Source organism: Schistocerca serialis, chromosome 4 (assembly GCF_023864345.2).
Source record: "Schistocerca serialis cubense isolate TAMUIC-IGC-003099 chromosome 4, iqSchSeri2.2, whole genome shotgun sequence".
NCBI lineage: Eukaryota > Metazoa > Arthropoda > Insecta > Orthoptera > Acrididae > Schistocerca > Schistocerca serialis.
The window spans coordinates 873,891,171-873,911,117 of record NC_064641.1 but is presented as its reverse complement, the minus strand read 5'-3'; the positions used below and the strand labels follow the sequence as shown (position 1 = coordinate 873,911,117).

Sequence of the window (19,947 nt, the reverse complement as noted above, 5' to 3'; positions counted from 1 at the left end):
TGTTACCACAACAAAGAGTTTAACATTCTACTTGGGAGCAGGTAGAAACAAAGTTCATGACCACTTGTACAGAGAGTGATGTAGAGCCTATGCAAAGACCATTGGAAATAAACAGACCATTCCTTGGGTCTCTACTGACAGACTTCATAGAATGAGTGACTGACCAGCAACAAAGTCCACAGTACAGCATATGTTTTCCTAAAGCAGGATAAATACATCCAGTGAGTAATCAAAATGTGGAACAGTAAACAGGCAAGAACAAATTCTGACCATTTATAAGATGCACTAACTTCATAAAAAGTAAGAGGGGGGATGCGATTCTGACAGCTGCAGTATTTATTCACAGTGTGAACAGTATGTTGCTAGCAGCTGCACCCACATCACATGCTGATTCCACCCTTCACAGCACTACAGGGCAACTTTTTCGCAGGAGAGTCTGAGAAAATTATGAGAAATGACAGACAAGTATCAATAACAGAACAGATTATAATATCTGTACATTCGTTAGTAACCACATGTGGGGTAGTTGCTATGTTGTAGTAAGAGCACTCATCGCAATGGCAAATGAGGTAGTAATGGTTGGTTTGTTTGTGGAGGTTGAAGGGACCAGACTACAAAGGCCATCGGTCCCTGAGGTAGTAATAACAATATGTAGTCAGCCCACAGTGTGGCAGACAACTCTTCAGTTTACTTCTGGACAACTAGAATTGGAGATCAACCTTACTATGGGGTGCAAACTGACCACAGTATTCCTATATCTCTGCTTATTGCACATTGTAGGTCACAGAGTATGGGTGCTGAAAGACCACTGTTAGAAAATTCGCTCAGAACAAGATGTGGTTTGGATTCCACTTAGATCCCCTTTGCCTGGTATGATTAATGGGATAGATTAGAGTTGCACATGTCACCAAAGTGGTTCGCAATTACACCAGGCTGTTGAGCCACATGGAACTATTACTACTACAAGACATCATGGAAAATGGCCTCCTAGACTGGTGCGGCATGGTACACATTGATACATGCCAATCACAGAATATGTACATTTTTAAAAAACACGTGAGAAGATACATACTGCTTGTCAACTGGGTTTGGTTCAGGAAGATGGTAGGAGTGTTCTTATGTGGAGATGACAATATGGGTAAAATGCACCCCCTAGTGTCATGTCTCACTGGCAAATGTACTTTCTTCAAATGTACATCTGTTTGTTCACCTACAGCATCCCACAGATTATCTGTACCTTGAGCAAAACAATGCACCTCACCAGTGTTCCCAAATTGTGTTAGAATGGTTCAGGTTGCTGCACAGATTTAAGTGAAGTTGCTTGTTCCATACAGTCAGCTTCCCTTTTTCCTTTGTTATTATTTTATCTTTTAATATATATAGAAATTATATTCTGAATTAAAATAGTAGCTAAGAACTCCAAAATACTTTTGCCAGTCTCTGAGAACTGCTCCTAATGATAAACACAAAACATTAACAATCAGTTACAAAAATTATTTATATTCAATTACTGGGCCTGAATCACACCGAAGAACCAAAAGATACTAGATACTGGAAGTTGTGTAAAGCATTGAATTGATGACATAGATTCTTGGCACACAGCTGAGCATATTGAAAGTATATGTTTGACTCACAAGGGAACATTCTCAAGTGTCAATAAACAGTCTTGCCAGAATAGAGGGAGCAAAATATCGCAATATGTTTTTGTTTGTGGCCAATTTCACTTTTAAGTGGTAAAACACACCCTGAAAGGTAATTTGGCATTTTTGGTTTAGAGGGAATCTCTTCAAAACAATGATATATAAGCAATTACTTTCATATAATAATTGATATGTAATTAACATTCTTGAAAACTGTATAATCAATTTTTGTAATAAGTTGAAATACCGCAAAATGCCCACCACCATTAATTAATTCTGACAAATGAAAACTTTTATTACAACATAAATTAAAGAAGCTTCCAAGCCACATGTATCCCTGTGTAATAAAACTGGATCACAAAAGACCAATTTTGGAAAATAAGCTGCACACAATGTGCTGTCAGAGTGTTTTCAAGATAACTAGTTAAAATATGTAAACATTCATTACTATTCTAATTATTTGTTTTAGTTATATTTGTTTTGTGTTTTAAATAATTGTTTTACATTTTACATTTTTTTCTTTCCCTTTTTTTATCACTTCATGTACATTTATTTTGTTAACTCAAAATAAGAAGTAATTAATTTTTATGATACAAGGTATTTGCAATAATGATAACCTGTAAGGAAGTGTTTAAAAATAACATCTTTTTTACAGCATGCACATGAAATGAACAAAATTTCTTCAGGTAATATACACAACAAAGAGATATAAAACAAAATTCTGCAGGATTTCAAACTGTCATGGTCAATCCTCTCAATATTCTGATTTGTATCAGGCATATTTCAGTACACTGGTAAGCCATGGTGAAGAGAGTTAATTATGTATTAGTGACTGCAGTTTGACTTTATTGTTCCTCATATGGAGATTGACATTATAATCATTCAGCAGAACTAGATCTGAAAATCTTCTCACAAAGTTCTTCAAAAATTGCAAGCGGTATATGTTGCTTGCCTGCAACTGTGCCATTGAGCCCTTTGGGATCATCAAATGTTTCTTGTCCTCAGGTATGATGCTCAAAATGTTTTCTTTTAACCCTGGTCACATACCTTTTCATAGTTTCAAAAGAAACTAGTGATGAGTTGAACCAAGAATTCAAGAATCTCTTTTTGAAGCCCCAAACATCCTTATGACAGCATCGAAATCTGGTAATCAGATGACTGACCAGGTCAAAAGATATTTGAAAGATGTTTTCTTTCCAGTGAGGGAGAAATCTCTCTATAATTGTTAAATACTTCCAGAGGTCACTGGAAAAAATGTTTGGAACACAAAACCTATGGCCTAGGAACTTGTTCTTCTGCTGATCCCAAAGCTCTCAATGGCACAGGTACCCTTATGGGATGTATATAGCTTTCAGTGTTAGAAGTACTAATTCAGTTGAATGATTATCATGGCAATCTCCACATAGAAACAATATAATCAAGCTGCAGTCATTAGTACATAATTAGTTCTCTCCACCAACACTTACAAATGTACTAAAATATGCCAGATGCATCAGGTTATTTAGAGGATCAGCCATGACTGTTTGAAATCCTGCTGAAACTTTTTTATATTTCTTCTCTGCCATGTATGTTATATGAAGAAATTTCATTCATTTTATGTTCATGGCATAAAAAATGTTATGGTTAAGCACTTCCATACAGATTATCATTATTGTAATTATTTTGTATCCTAATAAAGAATTATTATCTTCAATTGGCAAATTGCACATATGTGAAATGGTAAACTAAAAAAGACACCATGAATGTAAAACAAAAGATAACAATTTAAAACATAAAACAAATGTAAGTAAAATAAATAATTTGAATATTAATGAACATCCTTATGACAGCATCGAAATCTGGTAATCAGATGACTGACCAGGTCAAAAGATATTTGAAAGATGTTTTCTTTCCAGTGAGGGAGAAATCTCTCTATAATTGTTAAATACTTCCAGAGGTCACTGGAAAAAATGTTTGGAACACAAAACCTATGGCCTAGGAACTTGTTCTTCTGCTGATCCCAAAGCTCTCAATGGCACAGGTACCCTTATGGGATGTATATAGCTTTCAGTGTTAGAAGTACTAATTCAGTTGAATGATTATCATGGCAATCTCCACATAGAAACAATATAATCAAGCTGCAGTCATTAGTACATAATTAGTTCTCTCCACCAACACTTACAAATGTACTAAAATATGCCAGATGCATCAGGTTATTTAGAGGATCAGCCATGACTGTTTGAAATCCTGCTGAAACTTTTTTATATTTCTTCTCTGCCATGTATATTATATGAAGAAATTTCATTCATTTTATGTTCATGGCATAAAAAATGTTATGGTTAAGCACTTCCATACAGATTATCGTTATTGTAATTATTTTGTATCCTAATAAAGAATTATTATCTTCAATTGGCAAATTGCACATATGTGAAATGGTAAACTAAAAAAGACACCATGAATGTAAAACAAAAGATAACAATTTAAAACATAAAACAAATGTAAGTAAAATAAATAATTTGAATATTAATGAATGTTTAAATATTTTAATTAGTTATGTTGAAAATACTCTTAACAGCACATTGTGTGCAGTTTATTTTCCAAAAATGATATTTCAGGATCCAGATTTATTACATAGGGATGTATGTGGCTTGGAAGCTTCTTTAATTTATGTTGTAATGAAAGTTTTCATTCATAAGAATTAATTAATGGCAATGGGGTTTGTTGTTGTGGACTTCAGTCCTGAGACTGGTTTGATGCAGCTCTCCATGTTACTCTATCCTGTGCAAGCTTCTTCATCTCCCAGTACTTACCGCAACCTACATCCTTCTGAATCTGCTTAGTGTATTCATCTCTTGGTCTCCCTCTATGATTTTTACCCTCCACGCTGCCCTCCAATACAAAATTAGTGATCCATTGATGCCTCAGAACATGTCCTACCAACCGATCCCTTCTTCTAGTCAAATTGTGCCACAAACTTCTGTTCTCCCCAGTCCTATTCAATACTTCCTCATTAGTTATGTGATCTACCCATCTAATCTTCAACATTCTTCTGTAGCACCGCATTTCAAAAGCTTCTATTCTCTTCTTGTCCAAACTATTTATCGTCCATGTTTCACTTCCATACATGGCTACACTCCATACAAATACTTTCAGAAACGACTTCCTGACACTTAAATCTATACTCGATGTTAACAAATTTCTCTTCTTCAGAAATGCTTTCCTTGCCATTGCCAGTCTACATTTTATATCCTCTCTACTTTGTCCGTCATCAGTTATTTTGCTCCCCAAATAGCAAAACCCCTTTACTACTTTAAGTGTCTCATTTCCTAATCTAATACCCTCAGCATCACACGACTTAATTTGACTACATTCCATTATCCTCGTTTTGCTTTTGTTGATGTTCATCTTATATCCTCCTTTCAAGACACTGTCCATTCCGTTCAACTGCTCTTCCAAGTCCTTTGCTGTCTCTGACAGAATTACAATGTCATCGGCGAACCTCAAAGTTTTTATTTCTCCTCCATGGATTTTAATACCTACTCCGAACTTTTCTTTTGTTTCCTTCACTGCTTGCTCAATATACAAATTGAATAACATCGGGGAGAGACTACAACCCTGTCTCGCTCTCTTCCCAACCACTGCTTCCCTTTCATGTCCCTCAACTCTTACAACTGCCATCTGATTTCTGTACAAATTGTAAATAGCTTTTCACTCCCTGTATTTTACCCCCACCACCTTCAGAATTTGAAAGAGAGTATTCCAGTCAACATTGTCAAAAGCTTTCTCTAAGTCTACAAATGCTAGAAATGTAGGTTTGCCCTTCCTTATTCTAGCTTCTAAGATAAGTCGTAGGGTCAGTATTGCCTCACGTGTTCCAACATTTCTACGGAATCCAAACTGATCTTCCCCGAGGTTGGCTTCTATCAGTTTTTCCATTCATCTGTAAAGAATTCACGTTAGTATTTTGCAGCTTATTAAATTGATAGTTCGGTAATATTCACATCTGTCAACACCTGATTTCATTTCCAGAATGTTGTCCCCAAGAACATCGCCCTTGTATAGACCCTCTATATACTCCTTCCACCTTTCTGCTTTTCCTTCTTTGCTTAGAACTGGATTTCCATCTGAGCTCTTGAAGTCTGAGGGTATTTCGCCTGTTTCATACATCTTGCTCACCAGATGGGAGAGTTTTGTCAGGACTGACTCTCCCAAGGCCGTCAGTGGTTCTAATGGAATGTTGTCTACTCCGGGGGCCTTGTTTCAACTCAGGTCTTTCATTGCTCTGTCAAACTCTTCACGCAGTATTGTATCTCCCATTTCATCTTCATCTACATCCTGTTCCATTTCCAGAATATTGTCCTCAAGTACATTGCCCTTGTATAGACCCTCTGTATACTCCTTCCACCTTTCTGCTTTCCCTTCTTTGCTTAGAACTGGGTTTCCATCTGAGCTCTTGATGTTCATTCAAGTGGTTCTCTTATCTCCAAAAGTCTCTTTAATTTTCCTGTAGGCAGTATCTATCTTACCCCTAGTGAGATAAGCCTCTACATCCTTACATTTGTCCTATAGCCATACCTGCTTAGCCATTTTGCACTTCCTGTCGATCTCATTTTTGAGACATTTGTATTCCTTTTTGCCTGCTTCATTTACTGCATTTCTATATTTTCTCCTTTGATCAATTAAATTCAATATATCTTCTGTTACCCAAGGATTTCTACTAGCCCTCGTCTTTTTACCTACTTGATCCTCTGCTGCCTTCACTACTTCATCCCTCAGAGCTACCCATTCTTCTTCTACTGTATTTCTTTCCCCTATTCCTGTCAATTGTTCCCTTATGCTCTCCATGAAACTCTGTACAACCTCTGGTTTAGTCAGTTTATCCAGGTCCCATCTCCTTAAATTCCCACCTTTTTGCAGTTTCTTCAGTTTTAATCTACAGATAATAACCAATAGATTGTGGTCGGAGTCCACATCTGCCCCTGGAAATATCTTACAATTTAAAACCTGGTTCCTAAATCTCTGTCTTACCATTATGTAATCTATCTGCCTCAAGAGGATGTCGTTATCAGGCAATGGGGTATTTTGCAAAATTTCAAATTATTACAAAATTTGATTACTCAGTTTCCAAGAACATTAATTACATATCAACTTCTACGTGAAAATCCTTTTTTATATATTATAGTTTTGAAGATTTTCTCTCTAAACCTAAAATTCCAAATTACATTTTGGGGTGTGTTTTACACCTTAAAAGTGAAATTGAGCACAAACAAAAGAATATGTATTGAACTATTTTGCCCTCTCTATGCACCTGCCAAGTTTCACTAAGATCATTTGTTGACACTTCACACTTGAGATGGTTCCCTTGTCACTTTCACATCCTTTACCAACAGTACAGTCTTATGGGGTAACACATGAAAGTTGTGTGTGGATTGAGGATACCACATGTCATCTCAAATGGAGAGCCATTGACAGATATAGAGGTAACTTCAGGCTTGCCCCATTAGAATGTATCAGACCCTAGCTGTCCTTGTTTTATGCATATGACTTGGCAGAAAATTTGAAAAGTAACCACAGCCCTTTTTTGACTGATACAGTTATTTGTAATGTTGTTTTATCTGAGCAATATTGCACAAATATTTGGGCTGATCTTGATAAGATTTCAAAGTGGTGCAAAAATTGGTACTTTGCTTTAAGTATTCAGACATACAAAATTGTGCCTTCATAAAATGCAAAAGTATAGTATTCTATTACTCATTAATTGGAATCAGTCAGTGTGTGCAAATGTGTGGTTGTAACAACTTGTGCAGATATGAAATTGATTGATCATGTAGGCTCTGTTGTAGGTAAAGCAATCAGTCTACAAAAGAGTTTGCTTACATAACAGTTGCGCATCCCATCTTTGATTATTGCTCACTTGTGTGGCGTCCATACCAAATATGTCTAAGTGGGGATATTGAATATTTATGAAGAAGAGCAGTAGAGATGGTCTCTTATTTATTTGGCCCATGGGAGAGAGTCATGTAAATGCTGCAACAACACTATTCTTGATGTAAGCTTACACTAGAAGTGTTATATTTTGTCATAATTCTTACCAAGAAATGTGTGGACTTAAAATGAATGTAAGTTAAGCCAGAAACATACTTGCCAAAAATAGGAATACCAGAGGAATTCACAGGAAGATATAAGCAGAAATCAGACAAAAATGCTGTGAGTAAATATCAGTATCGAATATATTTTGCAACAAACTGTTTTAGATGTTGAAAGCAAATCAAAATTGCAAATATTTTTCATTCCAGATGCATTATGATGTCTTAATCAATAAAACAAAATGCATAAGGTGTTATAAATCCACATTTTTAGTAGGGGCAACAATATGAAGTATCAGTTCAGAAATGCATTACCCTTTTGTGCGTCACATTCAGAAAAAAAAATTGGGGAAAATTTTTTTGTGATGAATATTTACTGTATATGTTGCACATATGCCATATCCATTGCAAAAGTTCTTTTGAAGCTATTGGTTAATAAATAAAATAATGATTCCAAATGGCATCATAGTCACAGAAATTCACCATAAGTATTACTTAGAATAAATACATAAACTAATTTCTTATTTATTTTATTAATAAGTGTTAAAACTCTTTATTGTTTTGTTAAGGAATAAAACAGCATGTGTCTTTGAACCTTTCATTTATTTTTAACACAAATTGATTTTTTACTGATTTATTTAAAATGAAAATTTCTGAAACAATTGTTTTGTTTGTTAAAACACAATGCAACATTGCACTTGGAGCATTTAACTCTTGAATATGCCTTCATACAGAGTCAGCATCGCGATTTTGATTCTAAATGCTCTGGCCAGTGTCCTATTTGGTCAAAGCGCACACCAGCGACTGGGTGAATTGCCTTAGGCTTTCTTTTGGGAGCAGGTAGACTTGGATGACCCCTCTTTCTTACAGGTGTACCAATTCCTTTCTTCAGCAAGGCACTAGCTATTTCTGCTTGAAACTTCAGCAGTGGTGTATATTTCTCATTTTTATGAGTGCTCTGTCACCTATAAAGCAGCCAAGCGTTCACACAAGCCATGTCTGTGAAATGGAAAATAATTCTCAGGTAGTATCTCTTGCTTTTTATGTTTATTCTGTATATTTGGACCAACATATCATGGAGATCCACTCCTCCCATGTGCATATTATACTCCTGCACAATGTTGGGATGTGGAACGTCTATATACGATCTGTTTTTTTTTACTCCAACGTGCCACGTTTTCAACAGGTTCCTTGCCTTTATAAGTAGAAATCAGGTGGACAGCTTTATTGTTGTACCATTTCAAAATTATATATATATATATATATATATATATATATATATATATATATATATATATATATAGTTATAATAGAGGGAAACATTCCACGTAGGAAATATATATCTAAAAACAAAGATGATGTGACTTACCAAATGAAAGTGCTGGCAGGTCGACAGACACACAAACAAACACAAACATACACACAAAATTCTAGCTTTCGCAACCAACGGTTGCCTCGTCAGGAAAGAGGGAAGGAGAGGGAAAGATGAAAGGATTTGGGTTTTAAAGGAGAGGGTAAGGAGTCATTCCAATCCCGGGAGCGGAAAGACTTACCTTAGGGGGAAAAAAGGACGGGTATACACTCGCACACACACACATATCCATCCACACATATACCTGCTTGTGTTTGTATATGTGTGGATGGATATGTGTGTGTGTGCGAGTGTATACCCGTCCTTTTTTCCCCCTAAGGTAAGTCTTTCCGCTCCCGGGATTGGAATGACTCCTTACCCTCTCCTTTAAAACCCAAATCCTTTCATCTTTCCCTCTCCTTCCCTCTTTCCTGACGAGGCAACCGTTGGTTGCGAAAGCTAGAATTTTGTGTGTATGTTTGTGTTTGTTTGTGTGTCTGTCGACCTGCCAGCACTTTCATTTGGTAAGTCACATCATCTTTGTTTTTAGATATATATATATATATATATATATATATATATATATATATATATATATATATATATATATATATATATATATATATATATATTTATATATAATATATATATATATTTATCTATATATATTTATATTTATATTTATATTATTTATATATATTATTTATATATTTATATATTTATATATTATTTATATATATTATTTATATAATATTTATATATATTATATATATATATATATATATATATATATATATATATATATATATATATATATATATATATATATATTTATATATTTATATATATTTTTATATATATATATATATATATATATATATATATTTATATATATATATATATTAAAAAAACAAAGATGAGGTGACTTACCGAACAAAAGCGCTGGCAGGTCGATAGACACACAAACATACACACAAAATTCAAGCTTTCGCAACAAACTGTTGCCTCATCAGGAAAGAGGGAAGGAGAGGGGAAGACGAAAGGAAGTGGGTTTTAAGGGAGAGGGTAAGGAGTCATTCCAATCCCGGGAGCGGAAAGACTTACCTTAGGGGGAAAAAAGGACAGGTATACACTCGCACACACGCACATATCCATCCACACATATACAGACATATACCGACATCCTTTCGTCTTTCCCTCTTCTTCCCTCTTTCCTGATGAGGCAACAGTTTGTTGCGAAAGCTTGAATTTTGTGTGTATGTTTGTGTTTGTTTGTGTGTCTGTCGACCTGCCAGCACTTTCATTTGGTAAGTCACATCATCTTTGTTTTTAGATATATATATATTTTCATCTACACAGTAATTACAGGTTCCTCTGCCTTCTTTTTTCATCTCTGCATCTCTTTTCAGATGGCATCCACCCAGTCTGGTTTTTCTGATGGTTCCCACAACATATATTCCTTCATTTCTAAGCTTTACAGCTAGGTTGTGGGAGGTACCAGTTGCCCATAAAGAGTTTGAAATTTGCATGCCTAGGCAAGTTCTCATTCAGCTGAATCACTACATTTCCACTCATTCCTAACTCAGGATTGCTTGCAGTGTTTGTCACCTTCCCAACATACACTTCAAAAGTGTAAATGTAGCCACTTATACCAGCTCGAGCAAATACTCTTATGCCCCATTTGTGTGGATTTGATGTGATATACTGGCACAGAGATGTATGTGATTTTAGCGGAATAATAAGTTCGTCAATACTGTTTTACTCTTCAACTTTGGTTTTTTGAAAATTGTTCTTTAGTTGATCTAAAAATGGCCTGACCTTGAACAACTTATCGTGATGAGGGTCATCCCTGGGTAACATATTTGCATTATCATTCACATGCAAATACCGCCTCAACTTGTAAAATTGACAGAGTGGCATCACATCAGCTATCTGACTACACCTTGTCTCATTTGCCCAATACATCTTGTACCTCGGCACACTCACAATACCACTTAGTAAATGAATGCCAGTGAACTGTCTTATTTCATTGGCACTGGTGTTTATACTTTGTCCCAACACTTGAGAAGAGTATAGATTTGTCTGCGTAACTAAATTGTCAATTATAGTCTCATCAATAAAACTTTCAAAATATTTGAGGGGAGAACGTTCTTCACTTGGTCGATCCAAAAACTGCACAGCACACTGAACATCCATACCCTGCAGATCCTTGCATATCCACGTATAGCTCAGGCAGTTTGAATTTCCTGCTCCTGAAGTTTCAAGCCATACAGGTAGGAGAGTTTCATCATCAATAAGAACTTCTTCTAAACTGTTCAGTTCAGGTGCTGTCTGTAGAGGCAATACTTGCTGTACTGATGGATCATAGTCACTTTCATCATCCGAAACAATTTCGTCATCCGATATTTCAGAGTCATCGCCACGAAGAAGAAGAAGAAGAATTTCATCATCCCGTAGAGCTTCATGTTTTCCACACTTAACCTATAAAGAAAATATGATGCAACAATGAAAACAACGAAATATTATATAAGAACAAACACAATTCACTCTTATGATACAATTTCATTTTTTGCATACCTAATATATACTAATGCATCAAAGACTCCAAATGGCATGATTAGAAATCACACAATAATTACTCAAAAAAATGTATACATAACTGTATTGTAAACTTACCGTATTTCTTTCTCTTGTCCTTGAGGAACTAGGTAAAGTTGGTTCCATAACCAAGAATTTCAGTATACACAGAATAAAACTAAACACGACAGTTATTGTTCACTCACAAATGCATTAGTACAACTCACGACACTTCTCTGTTCTGCACTTCAAGCAAACAGCGAATCACGAAAGCAAACGCCATTGTGATCTGTTGGCCAAACTTGGAACTACGTGAAGTGATGCCAAATGGTATCATTGAAGCATTTGGAAGCTCAGAAAAGCCAGAAATACTTAATGATGCCATTTGGAATTGCAGATGCAGAAAGGGTTAATTAAGTGATTTGGAATAGTTTAACATATGCCCATCATCACATTCCTCTGCTTTCTCCATATATTTCACCCAAGGTTTTTATATTTCATGTACTTTTCACTTTACATAATTTGTAATGCATGATGTATTGCATCAAAACTAAAGTTGGATAAAAGAGAGAAATTTATGCTAAGGTAGGGGATGCAGTTTGGTTACACACCTCAGTCTATGTTTGTGGATTTGTAAGGAATGCTATTGAAATAAAGCAAGCAGCTGTTCCTGCAACAGACCTGTTTTCCATCAAATCCAATGTATTATTCAGGAATGTACAAAGACTATGAAATAAAATTACTACTTCTTCTTGTATCACGGCAGTACCTGAAAACTTAGTAAGTTGTAAAGTATTGTTTTGTTTTTGCCATTCTCTATTTGCAATATCATAAAAGTGCACTTCACGATTCATTTCTGTAACTAGTTTTGTAATAAGTACAACAGGTATTCAGATCTACTATAAATATTCTGTTGCAAAGAAAATACTAACAACAATAATTACTTATATGTTTTTTATTCCAGATTTGCACAAATATCCAGAAGAAGGGCTGGAGGGTTGTGAAAGATCCAGAAGGTCGTATGGGGCCTTATGCATATTTGCGTGATCAATGGGTGTCCTTTGATGACACGTCAATGATTCGTTATAAATCAAACTTCATAAAAAGGATGGGATTAGGTGGTGGCATGATTTGGGCTTTAGACCTGGATGATTTCCGTAATGTGTGTTCTTGTGAGAAATATCCCTTGCTGAAAACAATTAACAGAGTGCTAAGAGGTTACCCAGGCCCTGGCCCTAACTGTGATATTGAGGCCACTGAGAAACCAGGCTCTGAAGGTATAGCAACAAATTTTACTATAAGCATTTCTTTAACACTATTTCAATGCATCTTCATGATGTATAACTAGTAATAAACACAGTTTTTGATTTTATTACCTTGCAGCATTCCAAACCACTGTCAGGCTGGCAAGAAAATGTATAGGATGCAACAAAACACCTTCACATTAACAGAGTAGGGAGCATCTTGTTGGGTAGAATTCACCAAATATCATTAGATTATAGAAATATATCATGCGTAAAAGGCCTCATTGTCAAATACTGTAATAAGCAAATTTATAATAATGAAGTATAATCAACATTGTAGCCACTAGCTGTAAGCTTACAAGTTATTTAAGATAATCATTCGTGCATTGGCTTCAGATATCGAACTTCACATCCCTTCCTGCATGGTAGCCTTTCATGATAGAGCCCCACCACTACTGTTGTTTTTTCCATTCCAGCAGGTACTGACCGAGTTATTTTGTGCACACTCTACAAATAGATGAACTTCTGTTCTAGCAAATGGATCAGTATCAGTAATACAATATTGGCAATTCCTGGGCAAAATACAAATAATGGAAAGATTAAAGGTAAACATTAACTGTAAAGTTTTACTTACACACCACCCAAGCATGCCCACATGCAAACCCCCCCTCCGCCCCTGCCTCCAAACACACACACACACACACACACACACACACACACACACACACACACACACACACACACACAGTCACAGTCAGATCGAAATAGCAATTAAACAAAATTACTTCTTGGGTGTGAGAGGAACATTATGCAAAAGCTTAGCTACAAGTTTAATCTTGTTTCTGTGCCTTTCTACTGCTCCATACCTCAACTTCACAGAGAGTGATTACCTGTGAATTAACTAAAAGCAGAACGTTTAAGACATTTCTGTTTATGACATTACATGATCATATTTTGTGCTTGGAACACACCAGTCAAGCACATTCTACCTAACCATACATCTCTTAAAACCCACATAATGCTTAATGCAGAAGAACTGCATTGGTGAATGTGCTCAAAATTTAAGAGCCATTTTACATAATAGTACACTTTTCACCTATGATAACTTGCCAAATTTTGCTCAATTCAGCATCGCCTATTGTTTTATGGCCTTAATATCTGATGGTCTTCCTGCACCTCTATGTAGTGTAATGACTAATGATGTGCATATGAATCCTTGTCTTTCATCTTATAATGTTAAGAAAATGTTGGCTTCTTAAATATCACATAAAAATATTTTAAAAAATGTGTGCACCAATTTCTTTCAGCATGAATGAAAACTGACTTTTTTTTGTCAAGAGACTGATAATTGAATTTATTCTGAACTAAGAATGTAAGCACTAATTTATTTTAGCATGTATTAAAATCGACTTCTTTTTTCCAGAGACTGATAATAGAATTCATCCTACAGTTCCTCCTACATCCCCCACTAACAACTGGAACGTAATAAGTGGAGGTGGTGGTATTGTTCCAAAAGATCCTACATGTGGGAACCGTCTTTTTGCTCCACATGATAAAGACTGTAATAAATATTATCTTTGTCAATATGGTGACTTCATGGAGCAGAGTTGTCCACAAGGGCTCTACTGGAACAAGGTCAGTTACAGCCTGTGTTGTTACTATGGTTCATGTTTAAAATAATTATTACAGTGTTCATTTTTGTAACCTTTTCTTTTTGTAACCTTCATAAGTTTTTTCCAGACACAATTTTTGTTTTGAGTGTGTGTTTTATATCACATTACACTTTCACAGATTCTATGTAGAAAGTAACAATCACTAACTTTGTACCTTAAATCAAATATAATAACAGAATCTGATTCATTTTGTGGGGACACATATTAGACATTTCTTATGCACCACTGGGAATAACATATAATTCACTAACACACTGTGATATCCAGGATCCAATTAAGTCTGTCATCTTAGATGAGATGATGCTAAGGACTGTATATAACAGTTCTGAGAAATGACACCATGTAACACATGAAGCTGCTGCATAATTTATTTATGAGAATAATCAATTTTTGAAACTATAATATAAAGCTTTCAGAGGCTTGTTTTGGCAGAAGGGTTGAGGGGGAAGGAAGAGGTTTGAAAGAAAAAGACTAGCAAGGTTTAGGAAATGGTGAGAATCATGGAAATGTCGACCAGGAACCTGGGTCAGGAGACGTGTTGGATGTGATGAGAAGGCTGCCACCACATGGTGAGTATATTGTATAATTAATTTTTAATCGTATACTGGTTTCAGTCAGAGACTACTTTCCAGAACCTCTTATGCAACTTTATGGATACAGGAAGCTTTCTAGCATGAAAAATGTCCTGTCTCCATAATGTTGTACAAGAGGGGTCAAGAAATGGTCTCTAACCAAGACCACTTGTACATTGAAAATAAATTATACAGCAGCTTCATGTGTTACATAATGTAATTTCTCTGATTTATCAAAGATGTAGAACACAATCAACAAATACTACAATTTTCCTCATAAAAATGCATGGTTATTTAAAATGTGAGTGCAGAAATAAATTATATTTACTATTCACTAGAATGTGGCAGAACAGACGTGATATCAGCTCCTCCACAGTGAAGAGGGAATACTTCAAATGGTTATATTTCTTCAGTCATGAAAGAAGGTAGAGAATATCATTAATGTAAGAAACCATGTGGCACTGAATCTTTTGTCAGGAAACTATAGGCTTACTTGCAACTTTTGATCGAAGCATAGCCAATTTGGCATTTTCTTAAGATGGCACATAGTTAAGATTTCTTCCCATCTGCAAATCAGTGTGATGACAGAAATGACTGGGTTACTAGAACATTGCCCTTGAAATGCAAAGATCCAGTGTGTCATACAGCTTTAATCTGTCAGAAGGCTTCAGCTTGCCATATACTTAACTGAAGATTGCAGGTCCTATTATCTGACAAACACAGCTAATGAACTTATTGTGAAGATCATCATAAATGTAACAAGAAGAGGATGACAAGAAGGTTACTAAACCAGTGAACAATGAACTCTTTTAATATAAACTAACACATTCCACTATGCACACAAATACACTGGATGGAAGGAGTTTCCAAAGAAAGTTGCATATACTGGAGAGTGAGATAATTGGGTGGGGGGGGGGGGGGGGGGGTAAAAAACAGTGTTAAGTTTGTGAAAGAAGTGGTAGAACGTAAATAGGCATGAAGCAATTTTTAAAAAATGCAAAGCAGAAAAACAAATAAATGGGGAAAAATAATTATTATTGCTCACTGGTTGGAAAAAGTTTGAAATCAATTCAGTTTTAAAGTAAAATTCTAAAATGCAGGGTTTCCCAGGAGGAGTGGTCAGTATAGGGATAGGACAGGATAATCATTCAAAGCAAAATAGTCTAGTACACACGAGCTCTAAAATGCATACCGTAAGGTACCTGAGCACTTGTTCAGTAGAAGAGATGCATTTCATAGTGTTGAAAATGAAAAAAAGTGCTCATAGTTTTTATGGTATGCCTTTAAGATCCCACATTTGCGAAACTTTATTGCTTCAAATGATAATGCCTTGTGTATATCCCTGAACATTGATCATTCCTCCTGGGACACCTTGTATAAGCTCTTTAGTCTGGTTTATAAGTTCATGTTTACTTTTATGTATGTGCATGCACACAACCATACACACACACAATTTTAACTAAAATTAAGTTAATGCCACACTATTCTCACAAGTAAACAGACATTTAAGAAGCAGCATAATTTTTCTCTGCGCACAGGATCATTGCGACTGGCCTTCAAATACGGATTGCAGCAAGGAAGACAGCTCTGTAATTAATCCAGCACCAATTGCTAGCACCCAAGAGCCAGAAATGAGTTCAACAACAGAGAACATCCATATGTCTGAATCCACAGTCACAACAAGCGTTCGCCCTAGTGAACCAGGCACCAGTACTGTTATGACACCCTCTGGAGACTACATGGTTGTCTGTTATTTCACAAACTGGGCATGGTACAGGTGAGTGTTCATTATATTAGCTATATAAACTACTGTTTCGTAAAATGGAAATTTTGCAATTTCTCTGCTTTTTTTTTTTTCAGGCAAGGTCTTGGGAAGTATTTACCATCTGATATTGATACATCATTGTGTACACATATTGCTTATGGTTTTGCAGTGCTGGATGGCAACACACTAACAATAAAGCCACATGACTCTTGGGCAGATCTAGACAATGGTAAGAACAACTTATTTTAAAAAATGTAAATTTGGAAAATTATGTATTTAATCACTGATTTTGGTAAGTGTGAATTCCATCTACATAAAATTATACTTGGTGTAGCTAGTGGTGTGACTCCATGAATAGTGGAAAATGGAAATTTGATAAACTGGAGGAGCTCACTTCTGTTTCACAGTTCTTGAAAATAAGATTATTTCACCTCTTCTCTCTACTCCACCTCCACCCTTCTTCCACACTCTCTTTTTCTCTCTGCACAGTAGCACTGCAGTACATAATTTGGTATCTGTGACCATGAACATTAGTTTACATGTAGAAGTCTTTGCATAAACATAAAATGTATCAAGTTAACGAACACATAAAGTGTAACTGCACTATAAAATAATGTCATCGTGTAATAGAAAAGTGCATATTATGGAAATGAGTAAATGAGAAGTTCCTTGAATAAGTAAGCAGTGACATTGGCAGACATGCGGCTGAAGTTGGTAGCAGCCATGCTGGTGAAGTATGTGGCATCCATGTTGCAAAAGTAGCATTAAGCAAAAAGGTTTGAACAAAGCTGTGAGCCTTTATTTGTGTCTATGAGTGGGAAGTGGCACTCTTGTCTGTGTAAGTTCAGGAGATAACTGACCTAGTATGTAGCATCTGGAAGCAGTTCCAGCTTAGGGTTCACAGTAAACACCTCAAGGGTTTCTGCCAATGGCTCTTGTTCTTGCAGAGAGGTTGAAGGGGAAGGAATAGGGATGTAGGGAGAAGACTTGCAAGGTTTAGGAAATGGGGAGATTTATGGAAAATTGCCCAGAATCCTTGGTCATGGGAGACTTACCAGACAGGATGAGAAGGAAAGACTGATTGTTAGGGATTGCACCATATTGGATTTTTCATCCAGTGTAGTCCCCACCAATCAGTCTTTCCTTCTCATCCCTTGGCCTGGTGTTTTGGTTGAATTTTCCATAACTCTCCACATTTCCTAAACCTCACCAGTCCTTTCCCTACTTCCTCTTCCTTCCCCTTCAACTGCTCTGGCAGAAGAAGGAGCCACTGTCTCCAAAAGCTTCCACAGTCCCATAACTACTACAGAGTGGTCAGAAACAGTCTGAAAAGCTTGTAAGGGTGTTGCAGGTTAGATTTTGCTGAGAAGTAATTGTTAAGAAAAAATGCAATACATTGCATCATTTCCAAGTTAATTAGCATTGAAGTTAGCCAATAAGGCCATTGAATGCACATATCCATGCAGCCCACCAGATACAATTAGTGTAAATGCACAAATCCATGCAGCCCACCAGATACAATTAGTGTCAATGCACAAATCCATGCAGCCCACCAGATAGAATTAGTGTCAGTTGTTCTCATAACGTAGATGATAGTGCATGACACTACTTAGCCTTTGGATTGATTCGTTTCTTAATTCCATTCCATGTCCATTGTTTGTATCTCTCTCTTGTTTGGTCTTAGGAAACCAAACAGAGAACGTGGTTTGTGACACTGCCTTGGGCAGGCCCCTTAAATTTGCGCCTGCAATGGCCTAACTGGCTAAATTCAATGCTAATTAACTCAGAAACTGCTCAATGTTTCAAATTTTTTTTCTTTGTAATTATTTCTCAACATAATCTATCCTGCAACACCCTGACAAGCTTTTCAGACTGTTTCTGAACACTCTGTATATGTTTTTTCTCCTTCTGCTGCTTTGTGACTAGCTTTTTTATCTATGCAACTATGTTATACTCTCTAAAATTGATTTTCATTGCCATATTAGCTCAAGGGTTTCTTCTGCAGAAAAGGTGGACTTTGGTAAATGAAGATGCAGTGAGACAGCATAGTTCTGAGCAAATAGCATGCCTGCAACCTTAATACTAATAACTGCATCTATACCATTAGTGGGCAGCTCCAAAAACTATTTGCCTTGCAGAAACTTTGGAGGAGTCAGGGTGAAGGAAATAAAACCTAACAGAAAATCTGGCATGGATTTCATAATAGGATAGTGAATATTATCTTAGCAACTTCTGCAACTGTTCTGGTGCCAAAAATAGCACCTCCATCTCTCCCCTTGGACTTAATTATCAATTTAGATTCATAGATGATGTGTTTCATGTCTGGACTAGTGATGATGCAGAAGTTCTTAATTTTCTGGACAACTTAACTCCTTCATTTTTGTGGAAGTTATATGGTCTGTTTCCATTTCTTCAAATACATTTCTTCATGCTAACATTCACATTCCACTTAAAATAAAGTGCATAACAGCGGAATCTTTACTTTGACAGTTGCCATCTCCCTTCATTTTGAGTGTTCTCTTCCCTGAATCCTTGAGCTTATGTTAAACAGAATTTTTCAAATAGAGATACTTTCAGCAAATATTTAAATTAGATAACTATTTTTGTGTCCAGAAGCTACTCTGATGAGCTCATATGGAAGCAAATTTATCATGCTATAGTGGCTTAGTCTAAGTAGAATGATGACTATTGTCTTTATAACATAATGTCACCTGAACTAAAATCTATTAATCATTCAATTTGAGTCATGAGAATGACACCAAAAAAATATCTTTCCCACACTCTCAAGAGTAGCCTCCTACCAGACTGATCTCTGTAATGTACTTATTATGCTACAAAACATTCCTTGCTGTTATCTTCCTCCTTTTTGAAGTTCATCTCTATATATCAGTGCATATAAACACCTCAAACAAATGACAATATTTGTATTCTGACAGCTGCCTCCATCTCCATGTCTACCAGTCCATATAGGAAAGACTTCATATGTATACCAGGTACACCAAATCTCTACAAAAACATAATTTTGTTTAGTGTTTCCACTTCTTGAAGATGCCAAATTAG

General features: G+C 35.9%; 1 protein-coding gene across 1 annotated transcript in view; it reads left to right on the top strand.

Moving 5' to 3' along the window:
- The window catches only part of LOC126474821 (probable chitinase 10), a 190,856-nt gene that overhangs the window by 152,466 nt on the left and 18,443 nt on the right, over positions 1-19,947 (top strand). Inside the window, exons 34-37 of the mRNA XM_050102295.1 lie at positions 12,598-12,910; positions 14,301-14,512; positions 16,661-16,899; positions 16,983-17,116. Of these exons, the coding sequence (XP_049958252.1) occupies positions 12,598-12,910; positions 14,301-14,512; positions 16,661-16,899; positions 16,983-17,116 (898 nt within the window). The remainder of the gene's footprint in view (positions 1-12,597; positions 12,911-14,300; positions 14,513-16,660; positions 16,900-16,982; positions 17,117-19,947) is intronic.